Source organism: Archocentrus centrarchus, chromosome 14 (assembly GCF_007364275.1).
Source record: "Archocentrus centrarchus isolate MPI-CPG fArcCen1 chromosome 14, fArcCen1, whole genome shotgun sequence".
Classification (NCBI taxonomy): Eukaryota; Metazoa; Chordata; class Actinopteri; order Cichliformes; family Cichlidae; genus Archocentrus; species Archocentrus centrarchus.
In genome coordinates, this window is record NC_044359.1 from 30,592,538 (window position 1) to 30,614,386 (window position 21,849).

The 21,849-nt window shown below is 40.9% G+C and overlaps 1 protein-coding gene and 1 pseudogene across 1 annotated transcript in view; one reads left to right on the forward strand and one right to left on the reverse strand.

The window, feature by feature from the left end:
• lhfpl7 (LHFPL tetraspan subfamily member 7) overlaps positions 1 to 21,849 on the reverse strand; it is a 104,944-nt gene that overhangs the window by 54,302 nt on the left and 28,793 nt on the right. The window contains exon 2 of the mRNA XM_030746721.1: positions 19,515 to 19,653. Within this exon, the coding sequence (XP_030602581.1) occupies positions 19,515 to 19,653 (139 nt within the window). The remainder of the gene's footprint in view (positions 1 to 19,514; positions 19,654 to 21,849) is intronic.
• On the forward strand, positions 15,112 to 15,232 carry LOC115792723 (uncharacterized; annotated as a pseudogene).

Genomic DNA, 21,849 nt, shown 5'->3' on the forward strand with positions numbered 1-21,849 from the left:
TCAAATGAAGTGCAAATGAAGTAGAAGATAAGTATTGTTCAGAAAAACAATGTGTTTCCAATATTTCATTTCAGAGTGACGTTAATGGCACATTCGTGTCATCTGACAAATTAACTAACAAGTAGACTGGCCAGTTTTCTTGTTAGAGATTCCTCTTGTCTTAAACATTGAATACTAACGAAACAACAAAGACACAAATGTCTCTTTAAAGAAGCAAGCAAACTGTTTCCTGAAATCATTAACAAACTATTAATGCCTATGAAGTCTTTCTAATTTAATTTGACAGCTGTACAGGAGGTGAACTTTCATATAGGTTAATTCACTGGCCCACGCCCCCAAAAAACAAAAACAAGGCTTTAAAACTGTAGTCCACAAATGAATGGATGAGTGGTAACGTCCATCTTTTATATACAGTCGGGTCTACACCCTTGCTGGCTGCTACATGAGGTGGTACCTTGAGCTAAATGCTAAAGTAGCTAAAAGGTGGAGTATGGCCATGCTACCGTCTGTCACAGCAGCATGTTCACCATGTTCTTAGCTTGATATGTTAGTGCAGTGGTGTGAGGGAGGGTGCTGAATAACATTTCCAGTGTTATATTCATATTTTTTCAATGGGAAAATGGTTTCCTGCATTTCAGATCCCTTTCTTTAAAGTTTTGTCTTATGAACTGTGTGTGTCACACTTCTGGGAACTCTCTGCGTTGCAGATTGCAGGACTGGAGTAAACTGTTGAGGCCACGTTGGCTGGTGTTGGCCATTTGGTGACTTGCTAGTGATGATATCCTTTGCAGACCAAGAATGTCACTAGTTTTGCTAAAAACCATCGCCCACTTTCAGACCACATGTATTATTTTAAGGCTGCCACGATTTTCACCATTAATGTTTGATGATGGCTGAAGGGAAAACTTCTTTTTATTGTCAGAGATGAATCGAAAATGAGCGAAGAACCAAAAGATCCATTATTAAGTTCAAGTTTCTGTGTGTGTGTGTGTGTGTGTGTGTGTGTGTGTTTGTGTGTGTGTGTGTGTGTGTGTGTGTGTGTGTGTGTGGTGACAGATTGAGGGTGCTGGGAAACTCTGTGGAGTGATGACGTCTCCTGCCCCCGTGGCTCCTGTTGAATGTGATCTGCACTCACAGATACAGCCCGCTCTGCCCGCGGCTACATGGAAAAAGAAGACGGCACAGGTTTCCAAGCTGTTCCGCTCACCCTGTTTTGCTCTTTTTTTTTTTTTTCCTAGTTTGGTTTCCCTCGTTTGTCTTTCTCATTTGTCTTCTCACAAGAGACGACTTGTATCACATAGATGTCTCATGCCTGAGAAGCTTTGCTCCCGACATTAAATTGCTTCTGCGTGACAGAGAGAAAGATGAGCAATTTGCAGCCAGTTGCCACACTTCATATGTCATCACAAGAGCTGCTGAAGCTATAGCTGAGTTTCTACCATTTCTCTACAAGTCTAATTTCAGCAATCATTCTGGTTGCTGAACACCAATAATAATTCATCCTTTGCTTCTGAGTATGAACCAGTTCAAACAATCCTGGCAATCTCATAGGTTAAAATCCAGCTCATAAGTTTTTTTTTTTTTTAACTTCCTCTAACAAGGCAGAAATTCCACAGAAGAGATTTTTAAAGGGCTCAGAAGATAAGCATGGTGAACAGCATTAGACTGATGAGAGGCGAACGACAGCCTGGATTTCTCAAACTCTGCCAAAAATAAATAAAAAAAAATCTCTCCATACTTCACATCTCTCTGAAATCCACTGGTTAGAAGTTGAGGACCTGGGGAATTCCAGCTATGATGAAAGTGTGCAACTAACTCCAGAGTAAACAGGGATAGACTGAACCAAGAGACTCGAGAGACAAGGGAAATCATTAATGCATCAAAGGCTGTCAAAAGAATACTGTCTGAAAGTGTAAACACAGCAGATGGTGAGCATCTCATCCCTGGATGGGCGATTCAGCCCCACTGACACAGCATTAGCCCCTACTGAGGTTGTTTATATCTGCCAGTCAGTGAGAAGGGATAATGGGGAAAATAGCTGGACGGATTATGGGATTAGGCTATGCAGTCTTGACAACAAGAACAGTGATTAACACACATACGCAGCCTCCAACACCTCATGACAAAAAAAAACAAACATTATTGTTATTATACACCCATTGTTTCTGATAATTCTGCACTCACCAAAGTAAGTGCTGAAATACAGAAATATGAAGACATTGCTACAGTGAAAGGGGGCAGAAGCAGTCAGCAGTGGCTGTAATACCAGCCACGGAGAATCCTGAAATACTTTAAATACCTTAAATATACAATTTTTGTATATAACATTATTCTCCTGTAATTCAAAACAAATCTGAGCAGAAATCCACTTAATCATCACTTTAAAATTGTCACATCTTAAAGGTTCTTTAATATAAAAGTAATCCTGCCATTGTAAATGTTACAACAATGCGTACAATGCAAACACAAACAGCTAATGGGTAGTTCGGCAGACTTTTATTGTGTTGGTTTCACACTTTGACTCATTTAGGGCTTCTGTGATACACTAGTATTGACGATCAGTAATAAATTTTAAAATGAAAACGATCACATTAGCAGTCATGACATCATAAACAATCCAGTGCTAGTACAGTCATCGTTAAAGAGTCACTTCCTGCTCCCTTCCCTTTCATCAGCAGACTGCTATACAGCAGCCTGAGCTTTTCTACACACTTTATGGATGACTACCATAAACCGCATACACTTTTCTGTGGCAACATCTCTCCACACTGGAACAGAATCACTTTTCCCACAACAAACTTAGGAAGTTAGACGGAGTCACTTACACAGCTGCAGTGTGGCACTTGTTATATTGAGTGAGGCACTGGATGCACAGGAAAACTGTTCAGGAATGAATTTGTTAGCTGCTCTGTTAAAATGTCCTACTACACCCTGTGCCTCCACTTATGTGTGTTCCCAGTTTGTGGTTGGCCTGATTGAGCCACTGTAGTTTGGTGCTCAGTTCTAGCAGAATAACCTGACTAATTGTGTATTTGCTGATATTTATTCACGCTGGTTTAGGCATGTTTAGTGGCTTAGTCTTTTTGGATATTTCAACTTCCTTTCTGACACTTTGTTGGCCTTTTTTACAGTCCCATAATGATGCTTACTCTGCATCTATATCTGCAAATACTCAAGATTTAACTGAGAGTTTATAGCATTGAATTTAGCTGTTTTATCTTAAATATTTTATAACAAGATCCATCACCGATGGGGGATATTCTTCCACAGTTAATGAAAAATATGAAATAAATGTAGAAATCAGGCTAACATTTACAGCCCAATTTCATAATAGAAAAGCCTTCAGCAGACATCTGATTACCTTCTGCAAAACTATTTTGTCCTAATTTGGAAGCCTTGCCCTAAACTTTTAACCAAATACTTTTAGCCTGGGTTTGTAAAGATATAATACATATACCATGTCTTTCTAGTTTTATAATCTACAACGACAAGCCAGATATAAGGCATACTTACAAGGTATTCACATCATATACTCATGTGTGTACAGGAATCTTATTACATGATGCACCCATGCTACATAATCTGCTGATATTAATGCATTATGTGTAAACTCACTATAATCATAAGGCAACCTTGTTGTTTACTTTAGAGCAATATTGCTGAGTACTACGTATGGCTTTAATATTGCTCAATGATGAGTCATTGTCTGTACTATTTAGGGCCATGAGACATCCCTGGCCAACATGATACACAATGCTCAGCCAATCAGAAGTTGGCATCACAGGCTAATCAATAAGGCTGCAGCCTACAAACAGGCTGGCTCTTTACCGATAAATTTAGGATTCCCCAGTTTCTCACTATCTACCTACTGCCAGCTGTTGAGTGAGTTAGGTCAGTTGCTAGATATGGGGAATCCCCACTTTCTCCATTTCAGTCAGTAATGATCAAGTAGATATAGCTAATCACACAGCACAGTATGACCACATGATTAGGAAGAGCCAATCAGGCACGAGAAAGAGGCTGCATATCATTAGCATATATTATTATAGCATTAGAAGCCTGAAGTCCTCCATGGTGTTTACTCTCCACTCCAGATAAATACAGCTAAAGTGCACAAAGGATGCTAAACATATAAATATAAAACATATTAACAATATAAATATAATGTTGCACATATGCCAAATTTCATGGCTCAACTCCTTGTGGTTTTGGAGTCTAGATGGGAAAGGTAAAACCCCCTGCTATATTTTGCCTGGGAAAACTGAAGATGAATATTCACATAATCTCAGAATTTATCTCTTTTTCTGCTTAATGTCACCTGTGTCAAAGACAAGATGATCAAGCACACAGTGAAACAGTTTGGTTGTTGACATGATGAACTCATCTTATTCATCCTTCACTTTATGCCCAGCAGCCTCATCTTGACCTTTCAGTCACATGCTGAAAGACTGGATGAATAAGAGGCTGCTGAGTGAGACCAGGCTTTAATCTGTTTGGTCCCAGACTGGACAGTCACTCCATCAGTCTCCCTGTCTGTCTGTTCCTGTGAGGTGCTCTCTTTTAACTGTAATCAGAGAGGCAAGTGAGGTGAGGGTTGAGTTGGGACAGAGAGAGAGAGAGGGAAAGGCAGATCATTCCTTCTCTCTCTCTCTCTCTCTCATACTATATCTTCTGAGTATGTCTTTGCTGTAACAGATTAGATCACAAGCTGGGGAGCATCCATCCCATCAGCGGATCAATCAACGTGAGCCGGAGGAGCAGCCCAATGCACACAGGACATATCAATTAGGAGGGAACTGTCTGTATGCTTGGTGAGTGTCTGTGTGTGCACGTGTGTGTGTGTGTGTGTGTGTTGTACATCACCGTGCAAACCTGAATTCATAAAAGGCTGATGTGGTGGTGAGCAAACCTCTCAGAACAACAGGAAGTTTAGGAGGAGGCACAAGAGAAGGTGGACAAATTAATGGAAATTCAACAAAAAGGACTCTTATTTTGAAATGTCCATTTTAACACATTCAAACCTAAAAATGTACGATTACTTCTGTTTATTCAATTTAAACACTGTTGATTACTGTAAATAAACATAAGTCAGTTTTAAGAACAGTTTTCGAATCTATCCTGTTGGTCACATTTTCTCATACACACAGAGCTCTAGAATTGCAGACAAGAACGTGAGGATGGAATTCATTACATAAAAGACTGAAATCAAATGTGGGGAGAATATGTGCGTGCAGACATGTGCACATTAATATGTGAGCGTGGTGCTCGTGTAGGGAGAAAGAACTGTCCGCAGATGACTTTTTTTATGATGCATGTGTGTATATGAGCCTGTGGTCAAATATGAGAAAGAGGCTGCTTCATATATGATAACTGCTTACAAACAGCCTCTCCTCTTCCTCCATAGAGTAAGAGATACACATCTTCAGGTATGAAGAAGCTCTGTTTGTGTCTGTGTGTCCACATGTGGGTGTTATCTATAAGCCAGACAAAGAAAAAGCACTGTAGGTGTGTAGGTGTGTGTGTGTGTGTGTGTGTTATATGCATACCGTGTGTGATTTAAGGAAGCATCAAGTCGCATGAATGTGGGGCTCACTGTAGTCAAGACAGGAATGTGGAGTCGTCTGTCTAACATCAGGTGTGTGTGTGTGTGTGTGTGTGTGTGTGTGTGTGTGTGTGTGTGTGTGTGTGTGTGTGTGTGTGTGTGTGTGTGTGTGTGTGTGTGTGTGTGCATGTAAAGGGAAAACCTTGCACCTGCAGGTATCCTTTTGCTAAAGATGAAGTGGTATGATAGAACCTGATTGGAGCACGTCATCTAAATACACACAAACCCACACCTTGACCTTAGACACACAGACCGCTTCTCTAATCTCAGTAAGTGCCAGGCCTCTTTCACTGGGGTAATATATTGTATTCTCCAGGTTGAGGGGAGTGCAGACAGCGACTTACTTTCACATAGCCAACATCCAGAAGCAGCTGTGGTAGCTTATCAGCTCGTGTCTGCTCGAGCAAACAAAAGACTTCAGTCTTACCAAAGAATGACTGTACATTTTGTAAAAAAAACCCCACAAAAATAACAAAAACAAATGGTGTAACTAAAATAGGGTTGTCAAATTAAAAAAATCAATACTCAGATGATAATCCCAAAAATTTCTATTAGGTTAGATACTCGTTTGTGGCAGTATTGATGCCAGCAGAGCTGACTTCACCTCCTCCAGCTGACACACAACTTCACACAGCACCACTGCAGACAGCCAGGCACACAGCCCCTCCCCTCACTTGCAACTGAAGTAGCTGACGTTCACAACACTGAGCAACATTTTAGGAGGAATTTCAGGAGGTCAGTAAAGCTCCTGTTTCAACTTTAATACAACACGTTGCTCGTTTTACAAATTATGGTCCCATTTAGAGTAAAATATATAAGTGTGGTATGCTTGAGGATGTGGCTGTTCTCAGTTATATCCACTTCTCACCCGTCATTAGGTTCCCAAAAGCCAACATTGTCATCAATGCCAGAATTGAGGGCAAAAAACTAAAGGCAGATGTCCTGCTGGCTCCATCCATTGTTTTTATAAAATGGTTTGACATCACTGTTTCAAAAAAAGGCCAACAAACTTTGACCTACTTTTGCTGCCGATCTGACCACTCTTTGACATCCTCTCTGAATCTCCCTGATACTGGCTCAAATCCAGCCAAGTGATGATGCTTTTGTGAGAATATATTCCCTCTGCTGCTCTCTCTTCCTTTGCTGGGGACACTTGAAAGCTCAAACATGTCCTGGTTTACTGCTGCTTTCCCTTTTTTCCTGTGCAGACCTCCTGGATCAGCAACTGTCCATGCAAAGAGAATATCTCAGCCAGCTCAAAACATTATCTACACTATGCACATTGTGTACATTTTATCAGCAGTGGTTAGAATTACTGCCACGAGCGGATGCATTTAGGTTGAGCATATCATAGTATACAAACATATATTTAAAGCAACCACACCAACTCTCTGCAAACAACATTCACTACATCCATCAACCTTTGGTTTTCCTCCTTTCTCAGTCTCAGTCTTCAACATCTTTTATCCAATATATCCACTATCCCTTCTCTGCACATCTCCAAACCATCTCAACCTTTTTCTCCATGTTAGACATTGAAATAAGAAGAAACTACTTTTACCGCACTGTTTCTTGCATTAGAGGCTAGGAGAAGAAGCTACTTTCGGTTGCTCCCTTATTCACAAGGGGTCACCACAGCAGGGGGTCCCCATGCTTGATTCTCTATGGCATCGTGATGTGATTTTTACCGATGGTATGTGTGCAGAAATTTACAACAGGCTGCTCAGCATACAAACGTGAACACACACCCACACACAAATCTCATGTAGCATTTTTAATTCACTTAGCAGAACAAACACATTCACTTACTTCATGCAAATGAGGAAGTAATACACACAGGTAAAGCAGTGTGGGTTGAGCAACATTACCTAATTAATCATCGTGTGCATGTGACAGCTACTGTTGGTCTCAATCCTTCAAAATGACTTGAAAACCCCCTGAATTCCCAACAACACAGATGGCACAAACAAAAACACGACAAAGTAGCACAAGCTATGAGAAGCCTCTGAGAAGAGGATCAATCACTGCATGAGAGCGACGAGGATGAAACGACATCAGAGAAATGTAACTGAAAGGGACACATGCATAAACATGCACACCCGCGCAAACGCACATCCGAGTGTGTGTGTTTACGGCTGAGAGCCCGGCGTGGAGGACTAAAGCAGCTGCAATCCAACTGCTACAGACACAACAATGAGTCATCCTGGCCGTTGTTCTCATCCAACAGTCACTGGTGGGAATTCCTGGGAGGCGTCCACAAGTCACATTACTGTGACCATACCTGAGTCATATGCTGGCATAAGTGTTACCAGTAAGTAACTACTGTAGATCTACTTAAAAACAAGTTAAACAACAAGACACGCAGCACAGCACCTGTACTTAAATGTATTCAGTACTGAACACCCATAGGAAACTTTTGGAATATTGCATATTATTTTTGGAGACATAAATAATGTAAGAGAAGGAACGAAGAGAATGCCAACATGTATGCGGGATTAATGGAAAATCTGATCTGGTTACAGAGTACCACTAGCACAACAACAAGTGACTAATTTCTTTAATTTCCTGGCCTCAGCTGTTGACAATCATTATACAAAGATGTTACTGAATTTCATATTGATGTTTGAAATTGCAGCGCACACCCTCTTCAGCCATAAACCATAACTTCTGCAGTAAAGAAAGGAAACAGCCCTTAAGTGCAAGAACCAGCTTCGACCTCATCATCTCTGCCGTAAGTTGCAAAATGAAAAAAGCAGAGAGGCCTTTAGAGGTGGAGGACTCATGTAATATGCATAGCCACTAGTCTTTGAGAGTGCCTCTGTGTGTGTGTGTGTGTGTGTGTGTGTGTGTGTGTGTGTGTGTGTGTGTGTGTGTGTGTGTGTGTGTGTGTTGGCTGCAGCTTTCATGGCAGAATGACAGAGGAGTAGGAAGAGAAGGGAGACAGGCACGGAATAAGAAACAGATAAACATGTTTTGGACCTGGCGATGGTTCTCCTCTGTGTGACAGATGTGAAAGGACTGAAGCGGTCCAGCAAAATAAATATGAAAAAGTGAAAAAACAAAAAAGAAACAAAGATCAGCAATTCCCACTTCTCTTCTTCCAATCTCCCTCTGTTCATCTTACCTCTTCTCCTCCATCAACATGTCATTTGTTGCTTGCTTCTGTGACACAACCCAGGAAGGTGCAACCACACAGTAGGAGAGTTTGACTATGTGGGTGAGTATGTGCAGAAATGGAGATAATCACAGGGCTTCCAGCGCATACAAAAGATAGGGAAGGTTAATTAGTATTGTAAAGAATATTAATATTGGAGAAAAAAATCTCTGAACCAAACTGGACACACTTGCCTCTTGATGAAGAGGAACATATCAAAGGACAGAAATGCTTTCAAAAGCTACATTAAAGATAGATTTAAAAAAAAAAACTGTTGCTCTCAGAATAGTGAACGCAAAGCCTATGAGAGGCCTTTCCAGTAAATTAAAAGAAAACTGATGAATTGGACGGGATGAAAGTTCAGTCTTAATTACAGTCCAGCTCTAATTGACTGGTAGACCAATTACTGTGGTTTTTGTGGGTAATGTATCAGTGAGCAAGCAGCACCAAGTGCTGCCGTGCTCATAATTGCAGTAGACATCAGATTAGACCAACGAGTGAGCGTGGCATACACAAATATGCAAACACACGCAGGCTTTGATTCATAAGTACACATTAGGCCTAGTTTATCCATTTGGGGACAATCACGACAGATGCTGCGATACAGCGGCAGAATATAATGAATGAATCAAACATGTTGGGTATTAGTAAATGCTTTGTCAAGTCTGCAGATGAAGGGGTTGTGGAGTGTTTCTCCAGTAAATATTAATAATTTTTGTGTAAATCTGTGTCTCTTTGTTTAATTAATGAGAACTGAGAGCGCAAACTCAAAGGAAAATATCCAGATTGGAACCAGTGATGGTGACCAGTTACATTACTGTCAACCAGCAACACTTTAAGGCACGCACCGACACCGACAAGATGCACACCTGTGATTGATATCTACCGTCAGCGCGCCGTGAGACGCAGGTCACAGTGTCAGCATCACACTGCGTCTAAACTGGGTCACATTCTGTCACACAAACAGATGCGCAAAGCAAAGCTGTGCGTGTGTAGAGTACGTGCTTAATCGACTGCTTTGCTTCTGAATTTTTGGCAAATCAATGAGAGTCGAAAGCCTCGAGCTGGCCGAGTTGTGATGAAACAGAATGAAAGACCAGCGATTGACAGAAAACAAGCACACAGAGATTGGGGGTCTTGTCTGATTGTGGTTGTGATAAAGATCTGTTTATTGGGGAGTTAAGATGAAAGGATAAAATATGAAGGGCTGGCATGTTAGAAAAAGGAGCTCTACACACCCACTCTCAGACACACAGAATATAAAATGAGAAGGAAGCAGCCTGAAGCGTGGAACAGAAAGCATCTGACCAGAAACTAAAAACTCCAATTCTGTGAGCAAGGCACTTGACCGAACGTTGCTCCCACAGAAATGTAGAAAAGTGGATGGAACTGCCTACGTTTTGAGCCTGAAGGCATCCGGAAGCTTCAAGAAAGGCAAAGATGATCAAAAAAATGTGTTGGTAATGTTTGCTCTCTAAGAAAAGTTCTGCCACTCAGTCTGAGATATTTTCCAGGAAGAACCCTCTGAATACTAATAGTGACATGAATGATGGTCCAATCATTCTTACTCACGGAGTGATGGAAGAAAAACTCACTAAGCGTAATTTCATTTTTGGAGGAACACATTCTGCTAATAGAGTCTGTCGCTCTAATCCAGCCTGATATGGAAAATGTATTCATCTGTATCAGAGACATGATTGACACCTGGTGCGGGTACCATATGGGCTCCGGCGGCGACAGCAGCACTGAAATAACACAGCAGGTGCTTTGATCAAAGCAACTTCCTATTTTCATCACCGCGCTTCTGAGGACATCTGCATAGCGACTTTGCCCAAGGGAACGCTGACACAGCAAGCTGGACTTCCTCGGCATCAGCACAATGAAACTTGATGTGAGAGTGTGTGTGTGAGAGGGAACACAGGAAAATGCACTTCATTTCCTTCCCCAAGAAGCTGGGGTCAGAGAAAACACTGAAGGACCCTCCCTGATGAGGATGAAGATAAGAGGGCACAGTTTCAGGAGGTTGTGCAGGGAGGGGGGGATCTATGAAGGGAAATATTCACTGTGTGCTGTACAGCTGGGGTTATGTAAAGTTTGGCTGCAAATCAGAAACTTTTCTCAGCAAAAAAAGTTGGTCCACAGAGCAAATGATCATTTCTAATCTCAGTCATTTTCATTCATTCTGCTGTGACTGCAGTATTCACCGATTCATCGGAAAGTGCAGCCACAGTGTCACCGTTTTAATGTAAGTACAATCCTCTGAGGTACCGTGAAATAGGAAGATTGCAGATGAACAGCCCAGTAGTTTCTGTTGTTGCTGCTGTTTTGTTGGAAAGCATAAGCTTCTGCAAAAGTAAGAAACTTACACCGAGTCAACGAAATATGCGGACCGGGAGCTGATATGATAACAAGCTCAAAAAATTTGAATTCCACAGGCAGACACAGCCTAGTGCTCAGAGTTTAGCAACTGATTTAGTTGCAAATTAGCAAATATTAGCATGCTGCTAACATCTGAATACTGAGAGACAATTATATGTCTGTACAACACTGGGAATCTATCCAGTATTTGCTGAGATAATGTAGTCAGGACCAAAGTGATTCAACATTATCATCCCTAGAGCCACAGAGCTTGCTTGGTTAAAAAATGTACATTTAAATGCCTTTTTTCTTTACGTTCACTTCTCACAGCGTCTTTGAGGAGTTTGCTTTGTGCCAATATAAACTGCAACAACTGATACAAAACGTCAAATACTAAAATGCGTAAAACTATTGGTGTGTCTGGATTTGGATACTTAACGAGTGCAGTGTGAATTTCAATAAGGTAGTGTCTCAAATTGAATACAGAGTTCTGCAAATAACATTAGCAACACTGTATTTTGTGACCATCTGTACCTTATAGTGCCTCTAACCAAATATAATACAAACATTCTTGCACAGTTAACATGACGGTTTAACACACAAACACTCAACAGCTGCGCACAACACATGTAATTTGTGGTAAAAAAAAAAAAAATACACTGCTGTTACCACTGCAACCACTGGAGCAAGTGGTAGCAGAATATGCACTTTTCCCTAGTGACTGGTGGTTATCAGGGGGCCACCAACAGGTCTCTAGGCCTGCATGAATGGGGGTTTGGCAACTGATTTCACAGTGACCGCTACAACCTCCAACAATCACTCACAACTGGTCGAGTAATAAACATTTTTCCCTTGAGGCCAGCGATTGCAAGACTTTGCCGACAGGTCTTCGGGTCTGTGTGATGAGGCCAAAGCATGAAAAGTGCGCAGGTGCCACAGACAACCTTTCAACTTTACACCATCTGGGTACTCGGAGAGCAAACTGATTGCACATATGCACTCAAAATAGCAAGCGTACCAACTGTAAGTTTTGAAGTATGGAAGATTTGAGCTACAGTACAAGAATAGGTTCTTTTCTCTAGAACTTCAAACATCAAGTGTTTCTGCAGCTTCTGCCTGAAGTCTTGACATTTAAAGATAGAAAAAGACTCATGAAATATTTAGTATTTCAGATTATAGGATCCCCTATTCTCAGAAAACTGGCCTCTGGATCATTTGGGTTTAAAAACTTCTCATATTTAAAAACCATTACAAGCATCGCCAAATCTAGTGTAATGCCAGACTTTACTTATGACTGCCCACTTAACTGTTGAGGGCCATTTCTCTCCTTTTATCTCTTCATGTAACAATGAAAAGGCCTGAGCCGTTGCTGCTACTCCAGATGGAGCAACACAAACATCTCCAACTGTACAAGTGAGAAAAAAAAAAAACCCACTGTGGTTCGTACTTCTTTCAAAAGCAGGAAAAAAAAAAACAAGCCTTCAGGCAAATCCCTTTCAAGTCCTCAACCCACGAAGCTCCCAAAGAGCTGTTTTCAAACTAAAACATTTTTTTTGACTCACTTGCAGTCAAACCAATAAAAACAGAAAACAATCAATGCAGCAAATAAACTCTTCAGCATGTTTTTATGTAAGGACATAATGTAAATTATCGGCATATGTTAATGTGGCTATAACCCTGCAGGGAAACAGCTGAGATGAAGCTTGCAGTGAGTACTTGCACACTCAGCCGGGTGTGACATGTCTTCAGCCCTGAACAGATAGCGGCACTGCGAGAATCTGCCTGAACAGTGTAGCATGACGAACCCCCGATGCAGCCATCAGCTGCCACTGTGAAATAAACTGGTATCACCAACAAGGATTAAGGTAAAGTTTCTGTTACTCAGAGGTGAACAACTATGAGGAATACATAAATATAACTTACAATAAAATGCATGCTTTGTGCATGTCTTTCTCTCTAATCCATCTCTATGCAAACACACAGAGCGCATTGAAGGAGCTGTCCAATCCCATGGATCCTGACCACTAAGAAGAACAGGACGATGAAATATGCATGACAGCAGAAAAGGCTCCCTGCTGTAGCACACAGAAAGGTTCTGCCTCCCTCTCTCTGAGCGTAAAACATTGATGGCAGCAGTGCCTGGCGGTGCAGCAGCTGAACCACTGGATGGAGTGCTGGGCTGAACCATTGGAGGGTTAGCAAGTTCACATCTAATTCTGGACTGCGCCCACAAGACCGCTGGGCTGTAAAAGGAAAGAGCTGGGTAGTTTTACCTCAAAAAAGGCTTTTCCTGGTTTAACCTAAGCAGCCATGTATGTATGTGTGAGTATATAAAATATGCGTGAGTGTGTAAGTAGTACTGTGCAAAACCTTCAGGCACTATAGATGTTTAGGCTTCTTAAAAATATGTAGACACTAACTGTGTTAAGCTCTTCAAGATGACTGGAACAACCCAATTGCCAAGTTGACTTAGAAACTTTTATTTTATGGAGAGATTTATTTTTTCACTTTTGAATGAATGAAAAAATGCAAAGGCCTGTTGGGAGAGGGGCTGTGTGTTTTCAACTGAATTTTATTCATATAGTGTAAAAATATAACATAAATCGTCTGACTTTAAAGACAGTACAACAAGCCGGCCTCTAGATGATGTTTTCACAGTCACCATCCATCCATTCCTACAGCCAACTCTGAATCACAAAATAACCTAACATGCACATTTTTGGCCTGTGGGAGGACTCCAGAGTACCCAGAGAGAGCCCACACAGGCACAGAGAAAAGCCACAGCTGGCCGCTGGATTCAAACCCACCCCGTGTTGTGTTGTTGCAGTGCAACGGCAGTGCTAGCCAGCTCACCATCACCTGTACCCTTAAAAGTTTGGGGAATACGTCTTTACGAAAACAAAACACACACAACTATAATGCTGAACTTTATAGCGACTGTAGACAAATATCCATGCGAGTTTTCTCCATAAAACAATCCAGTTGCAGTTCAAAACTGCAGGTTCTGTGCAGCTATGAGCTTTTATTCCTAACTGCAGGGAAAGTGTGAGTAACATAACGAAGCTGTAGTCTACTGTAGTGGTACTAACTACTGTTGTAACTTTTTAAACACGTCACAGTACTGTAACTTCTATCCCTCATGTGCCCCACTCCCAATCCCTGCTACTACCAGCTACTGAACCGAGTAAATTTAATTGCACAGTGTGAAGGATGTAATGGGTAGCTGCGTTCTGCCGTCACAGAAAGGTTTCAGGGCTGAGATGTAACAGCGTTTGTTTGAAATCAATTAGCAACGACAACCGTTTCCATTATTTGTGGTGATAGTCACAGTTTCCTACTGCTAAGTGCCTGGAAAGCTCGCGCTACAGAAAGTGCATTATGTTACAGTGACAACCAGCAACCCTGACATTTGCCACCAGGCTTGGCTGAGACATTTAAAATTTCAAGTTTTCATTAAATGAATGTCAGCTAGTTTTTTTCCCCCACTTTTCAAAGGACAACATGACAACATTGTGTTGTGTAGATGCACAACTAAAGGCACAACAGACTCACTTGTGTCTTCTTGCTCATCCTGTTGTACCAACGTACTGCACAGAGCTAGCTAGCTTTAACCTAAACTGCATGTCAGCAACAAGCTTAATTCTTACCATCCAGGCAAAAAAAGGCATACTTTCATGCAGTGGTGACAACAGAAAACTGTCACAAAGACACACACTTGGCAGTACAGGCTAATAATCAGGTAGATTTACTTTACATTTATAGTAGAAATAATAATAGAGGTTTGTCCCACCCAAATTCATTTAAATGAGGCCTCAAAATCTTTGCCCAAATAACAACCTGCAGGTGTTACAGTACCAAGATCGTGGCCAAGTGGCAAGATTTCCTTCAAAAAGGACCTCGCTGATAGCTATCAGGGAAATCATGATGACAGTCCTCATGCTGTTTTATTTGGGCAATCAAGTCTCCATTTTCCCTGAAGATTTTATAGACCTACGTGACTTACAGCCACGCCACCCTGAGCACGCCCAATCTCATCTGATCTTGGAAGCTAAGCAGAGTCGGGCCTGGTTAGGACTTAGATGGGAGACTGTGCCTGGTAATACCAGGTACTGTAAGCTTGAGCTGTGGCTCATGTGGTGGAGTGGGCCATCTACCAATCAAAAGGTCGATGGATCGATCCCTGACTCCTCCAGTCTGCATGCTGAAGTATCATTGGACAAGGATCCATAAGTGACAACAGATAACTGATGCATCCATCAGCGTGTGTGAATGTTAGAAAGTGCTGTATGAATGTCTGTGTGAGTGGGTGAATGAGACTTGTGAGTGCTCAAACGAGTAGAAAGGCACTATATAAATGTGAGTGCATTGACCATTTGCATGGTGAAAGCAAGGCTCACAGGCAGTCCAAACACTTAGATTGCTTTTGAGCCAAAAATAGATGGTGCACAAAAAACAAAAGCATGGCTTTTTTTAAAAAAACTCCTTAATCACACCAGCTTACAAATCTCTATTTCTATGAATCTATCTCGATCAGATTTATACCTATGCACTTTATCCATCAAATACATCTATGCTATCTGATATGTTCCATCACTTTGCACTCTTTTAAATGTTGTTTTATTGAAATAAGAATTTCTCACCTCTTCAAGGTGATTAAAACTCAAATCTTGGCCCTTATCGTCATATATTCATACTGTACTTGAATCATAATTCCAAACTCTGAAAGAAGTGGTGATGAGCAAAATGTCATCCACCTCTTGTCTCAGTTACTTTCAGCCCTCGAAAGTATAGTAACGCAACAGCATACATGAACGCTGACATTTCCACTGCCTGTCCGAGTCACTATAGAAAAAATGGGCATCAAAACAGGTATCACTTCTTGCTGTGAAGAGAAAGTTGACAAGCAGCATCTTGCCAGCAGTTCATTTCTTCCAATCTGCAAGAAAACACACAGAGTCAAAAGCCACACTGATGATATGCACGCCACAAAGAAAGCCATTGTTCTTAATCTGCTTGTTACAGTTTATCAGTCCACTTTGATAGCACTCACTCAACACACACACACATACTTGTACTGCTGGGGAAACAAACACTCTTCTGATCTGCCCTCCTCAGGGCTTTGTGGGCTCTCTGTGAAACCTCCATCTATCTAGACAAGAGTCAACCTGGAAACGGAACAAAGGCCCGGCTCCTCGCTTCGCATTGTTATTTAGCAAAGGCTGTGGCTACAACAGACACACAGAACCGGATTTTACACACTTATACAAACACACAACGAGAGGCTTGCCAAAGACTCACTCTCATTTTCCCAAAGCAACATTGATCTGATACTGGAGTCAGACAGAGAGGTATGAGAGTCTAGCTGTAAGCAATAAGCACCACTTTAAACACATCATTAACCATAGCCTGTGAAAGTCCACCTTCGTCAATAAAGATTTAGCCTGGCCAATGAATTCAGTCTCTAATTAAGTTAAATGACACTTGCAGGGATTTAAATAAGCAACTCAATATCGGTGATGACAACGTTTATATAAATAAGACGTGACAAAAAATAACAATCAAGGGTTTGTGCATGTGAAGAACTGTAAGGTTAGAGGTCACTTGAGTCTTAAGTTTGGATAATGTTGGACAAAACAGGTCATGACATTATCTGCAGTTGCCTTTTCTTACATGTAGCACACAGGAGAAGGAAATGGTTCTCAACACTGGAAATACCAGTTTGGTTTAGCTGAGAGTGCTGCCTGCATAGGAAGTGCAGGAGGTGCTACCAGCAAGCAGCAACCTGTTGAACTCACAAATAGTGGTAGTGAAACCTGAATTTTTTTTCACAGTCTCACTACCCCTCAGTAAGCAGTTGGAGAGTGTTTGCAGATGACTCAGTGTCTTCCATGCAGTCTTTGGGCAATCTGCTAGTGACCAAAGCAATCCCAACAAGGTTTTTGGTTCAGCACAGCATGCATCTTTGCAACCCATTTTACCTCACAAAAACAAACTACCTCCAGGACACAGTCGCTGACTGGTCAGGGAACACTCATTTTTCCCTAGTGACCGGTGGGTTTTAGGCATTAACCAACCAGCTTATAGGCCTGTGTGATTGCGACCTAAGGAAGCTCACGAGCATTAGCATTGATGAATTATCCACTCTGTCATCTTTTTTTTTTTTTTTTTTTTTTTTTTAGCCTGTCATGTCTGGCATCTTTCACAATCGGAATGATGATCCGAATGCACTGATGTACCAAACATATTTGCTTTGACAAGAACAGCTCTATATGTTTCCTATAGGCTCTTCTTGTTAATGTTTGCAATTTTATTTTTATTTATTTATCTTTTTATTTAGTTATTCATGCCAAGTCTGACAGGCAACAAGGAAGGGGCAAGAACAAGAGGTGGGGGGGAGAAAAGGATCTGCATTAAGTACCAGGTTGAAGTCTCCTCCTATTATAAGTGTGGTGTCAGAGTGATCGGACAGTAAAGTGAAGAAGGTATGAAAGAAGGAGGGGTCATCAACATTTGGCCCATATATACTAGCAATGCATAAATCTATATTTTGAATAGTTAAATTGAGTATTATAAATCTACCTTCTGGGTCTGATGTAGTATTTCTAATGATGCAGTTTATCTTTTTGTTAATCAATATGGCTACACCTCTTTGTTTGGAGTTGTAGCAGGCTGAGTACATGTGAGGGAACTGTGGAGAGGAGAGTGTGTGCGCAGATGTTCTGGACACATGTGTCTCCTGTAGAAACACAACGTCAGCCTGTAAATCATTTAACCGATTAATAATTTTCACTCTCTTTTCCCTTGAACCAACTCCGCGTACATTCCATGAGACAAACTTGAGTGTGCTCATGTTTAGATTAACAGGTGAAGTGTTGTGTGTTTACTAAAGATGTGTGCGCGCGTCCTCGCATGTGTCCTCCATGACCTTGTGTGCGCATGTGTACGTGTCCTGCATGACTGTGTATCCTGTATGGCAGTGTGTGTGCTGTATGTCCGTGTGGCAAACATGTTGGGTGCAAAAAAAGAAGAAGAAAAAGGAGTGTAAAGTGAGAGAGAAATGAAACAGTGCAAACACCAAAGAGCCAAGCATAAAAAAAGAAAAAAAAACAACATGATAACAAAACAAAGAGCTGTGCATTACTTGTTATATACAGACCTGTAGACCGGCCGCGGTTTAAGTTTATCTCTTATCTAATCAATTACATGCTTTAAATTAACATGAAGTTGCTCCTAATAAAGCCATCCACTCTGTCATCTAAATGTGGTCACTTCTGGCTGCAGATGATCAAGATGGAGATAGCATACCTCCATCGTCTATATACAGTCTATGAGTATTACACTAATTTTCTCCTCACCAGAAAGTTATCTGCAGTCGTCTCACGTAACTGTGCCATTTAACAACGATTGTGACTGTGTCAGCATTTGCATCTGTGTGGCTTCACTAAATCATAGTAACAACAGCATTACTACAAAAGCAGATAACGATTTGAACCAAATGCTGACATTAGGATGCAAAAATACACATGTGACAATACTATTGATCTGATGTTTAACAGGTATAACCTTTTACATGGTCACCTTCCTAATTTGGTGTGTGTGTGTGTGTGTGCAGGATTACTGTATGTAATACTGTTTTATTTTTAGCAAAAAAAAGCAGTAGAACCACAGTAAGTGTCTTTAACAGTATCAGAGCGGGTCTAACACATACAGGGGAAATACACTAGTGTAAATAAAGTGCATGAACAGTATCTTCTAACACAACTACAGAAAAATACCTCACCTTTCTACCACACGCCATTAAAATGGTCCAATGCACAAAGCAAGAAGTGTGAAGGCCAGTGCTAATCAGCGACATCAGCTGTGGTATGTTATTGGTTTATTAAGCTCTAGTGCCGACAAGACTGCTCTCTGTTTACGGGACCACGTCTCGGTTAGAGTGAAAGCAGCGGCCTGGTAAGTCACATGTAGCTCTGAGCCAATGACCTGTGTTAAGGAGGCATAATTGTCTTTTTACCGCAGGCTCTAAATCTATCCTTGCACTCATTTCACTGCCTCAGTCTCGCCATGCAGACTGTAGTTGCCTAGCTGCAGCTGTCCACAAGTTGTGTCTTTTGTTTTGCTGTTGTTTTTGATTGATGGGCAAAGTCAGCTGTTTTTTATAGTCCCAGTAACAGGCAGCACTATCAGTGCTCGTTACAGAGTGGCTCTAATAGTACAGGATGGAGCAGTGAAGGATGTCTCATAGCATGAGGCAAAAAGATTAAATAATTTGAAATAAAAGTTTGTTTTTTTTTTTCCATTATCTAGATAAGAATGAAGCCCCTCATCTCAAAAATATCCCTATTTATGGATTGGTATGTATACTACTATATTGATATGTGTGTTCACGTCTCTACTGACCTGCAGCCATCTGCATGTATCCGGCCAGGGTGCAGATCCTTCTCTCACATCCTCCACTGGGCAGGAAGATGGTGATGATGGCCAACAGGGAGCTGACAGCCAGCAGAGCACAGCCTCCAGAACACAGCACCGCACTGGTCTGAGGAAGAAACAAAAACACACAACAATTTCATTTTCACTTCACCTAATAACCTGCAAGTGCCCCGAGGACCACAGTGATTAACCCACATTTTGGACAGCGGGAGCAAATGTGGAAAGCTCCTGTCATTTCCTCACTGTCAAAGATTTAGGATTTGTTGCTACATTTGAAACCATTTCCCAAAGCTAAAAGTCTTTGCTTTGGTATTGTGTAATCTCACAGTTAATCCCCACTAACAGGTTATTAGCTCTCTCAGCTGGAAAACAGCACTCCAAGGCCAAACAAGAGGGCACTGTCCCTATTCATTACACCTTCACTTAATCGCACACATGCTGAGAGCAAGAGAAGCAAAACAAAGGCAGAAGGCCAATAGAGAGAAGACACTCCTCCACAATTTTTCTGATAAACCACACACATATATATATATATATATATATATATATATATATATATATATATATATATATATATATATATATATATATTATTTGTACAAAGACCCTTTGCATTCAGTCCTATATATATATATATATATATATATATATATATATATATATATATATATATATATATATATATATATATATATATATATATATATATATATATATATATATATATATATATATATATATATATATATATATATATATATATATATATTATTTGTACAAAGACCCTTTGCATTCAGTCCTGGGGAGGTTTGGCTCTTTGTCTGATGTCCTGTGAATGTTTTAACTGTTTTTCACTGGGATCAGTTGTGCTCACCTGTCCTCTGGTTCTACTTTTAGAGACAGCTAGAAAGTGGCCGCTAAGTTTGAAAGCTACACAGTGCATTAGCCCTGAGATAGAGTGTGTGTGTGTGTCTGCGTGCATGCATGTGTGCGCATGTGTGTGCGTGTGTGCATGAGAGCAAGTTCCCACAACCTGTGTGTGTGTGTGTGTTTGTGGTGCTGTTTGATCTGCATAGCCTCTCAAACTGACTCTCAAGCTTCAAGAAAGCCACCACACACACCCTCCTATATCCACATTTTAAAAGGTGTCCGTTTTCGACAAGCACGGCACACAGACAGCAGTCTGAAAACAGCGCCACATCAGTGATTAGCATGCGGGCGGGGGCGATCAGAGGAAAATGTCTAACATTCACAGGGGAATTACAGCCCTAAAACACGTGTCATTATGCATGTTCCTGATGTGACTGACGTGAATGGAGGGAGGATGAAAGCAGAGTGATTTCCATGCCTGACAGAAGATTTAATTAGCTTGTTCTGGGTGTTTGGCAGAAAGGCAGAAAGGGGAGCAGGGAAATACTGAAGTGCTGTAATGTTGGTGGCAATGAGGATCATTATTCTTTTGACCTTTATTTGTCCAGGTCTACTGAGCATGTGTGGTCTTCTTCACAAATAGACAGCATACATAAACAGTGCACTGGCATACATTTACATATGACTTAGCTCCTTAAGAAGTGTAGGCTAAGTGCCTTGCTCAAGGGCACCTTGAACACAGCTATAAAGCAATAAAAAGGAACTCCCTTGGCAGATAAGTGATTTTATTGCAAATCATTCTAAGAAACATTAAAGGTTTCATTAAATTTAATTTAAGGTCTAATGTCATCATTGTTAAGCACAGTGACAATATCTCAGTCCTCCAGCAGAGCAGCATCTGGACACTTAGACCTTCCTTTGTCATGCACAGCTCCCCAGAGACCACGAGCAAACTAGAAGAAAATATAGAAAACATCCTCAATGGTTTGAGCATTTAAATAAAATGCTGCAGATACAGGAAAAAAAGAAAGAAATAACTAAATACATGAAGGATTCAAGCAGCTCAGACTGCAGCGGTAATGAGTTCCAAAGCTGTTTGCAGAGAACACTAAAAAGTGACGAATGACCCGATGTGGCTGGAACACAGCTGTTGTAATCATAAGCTTGTTTCTCCTGAAGTTACCGATGTCGATTTTTCATGTTCATCAGGTAAAGAAGTAAGTACTGATACTTCCTTTAAATATAATAAACATTTTTTATCTAAAGGGAGCATTTTAAGCCTAATCTTACAGAGTTTAATTACGTGGAAAGAAAACTCATTAGTGACTTTATCTTATTACACCTTTTTTACACCTACATGGAGTCTGTTTCTGACAGTTTGGTCAGAAACATGCACGATTGGCCCGCTGGAGGTCATTTTGTAGGGCACAGG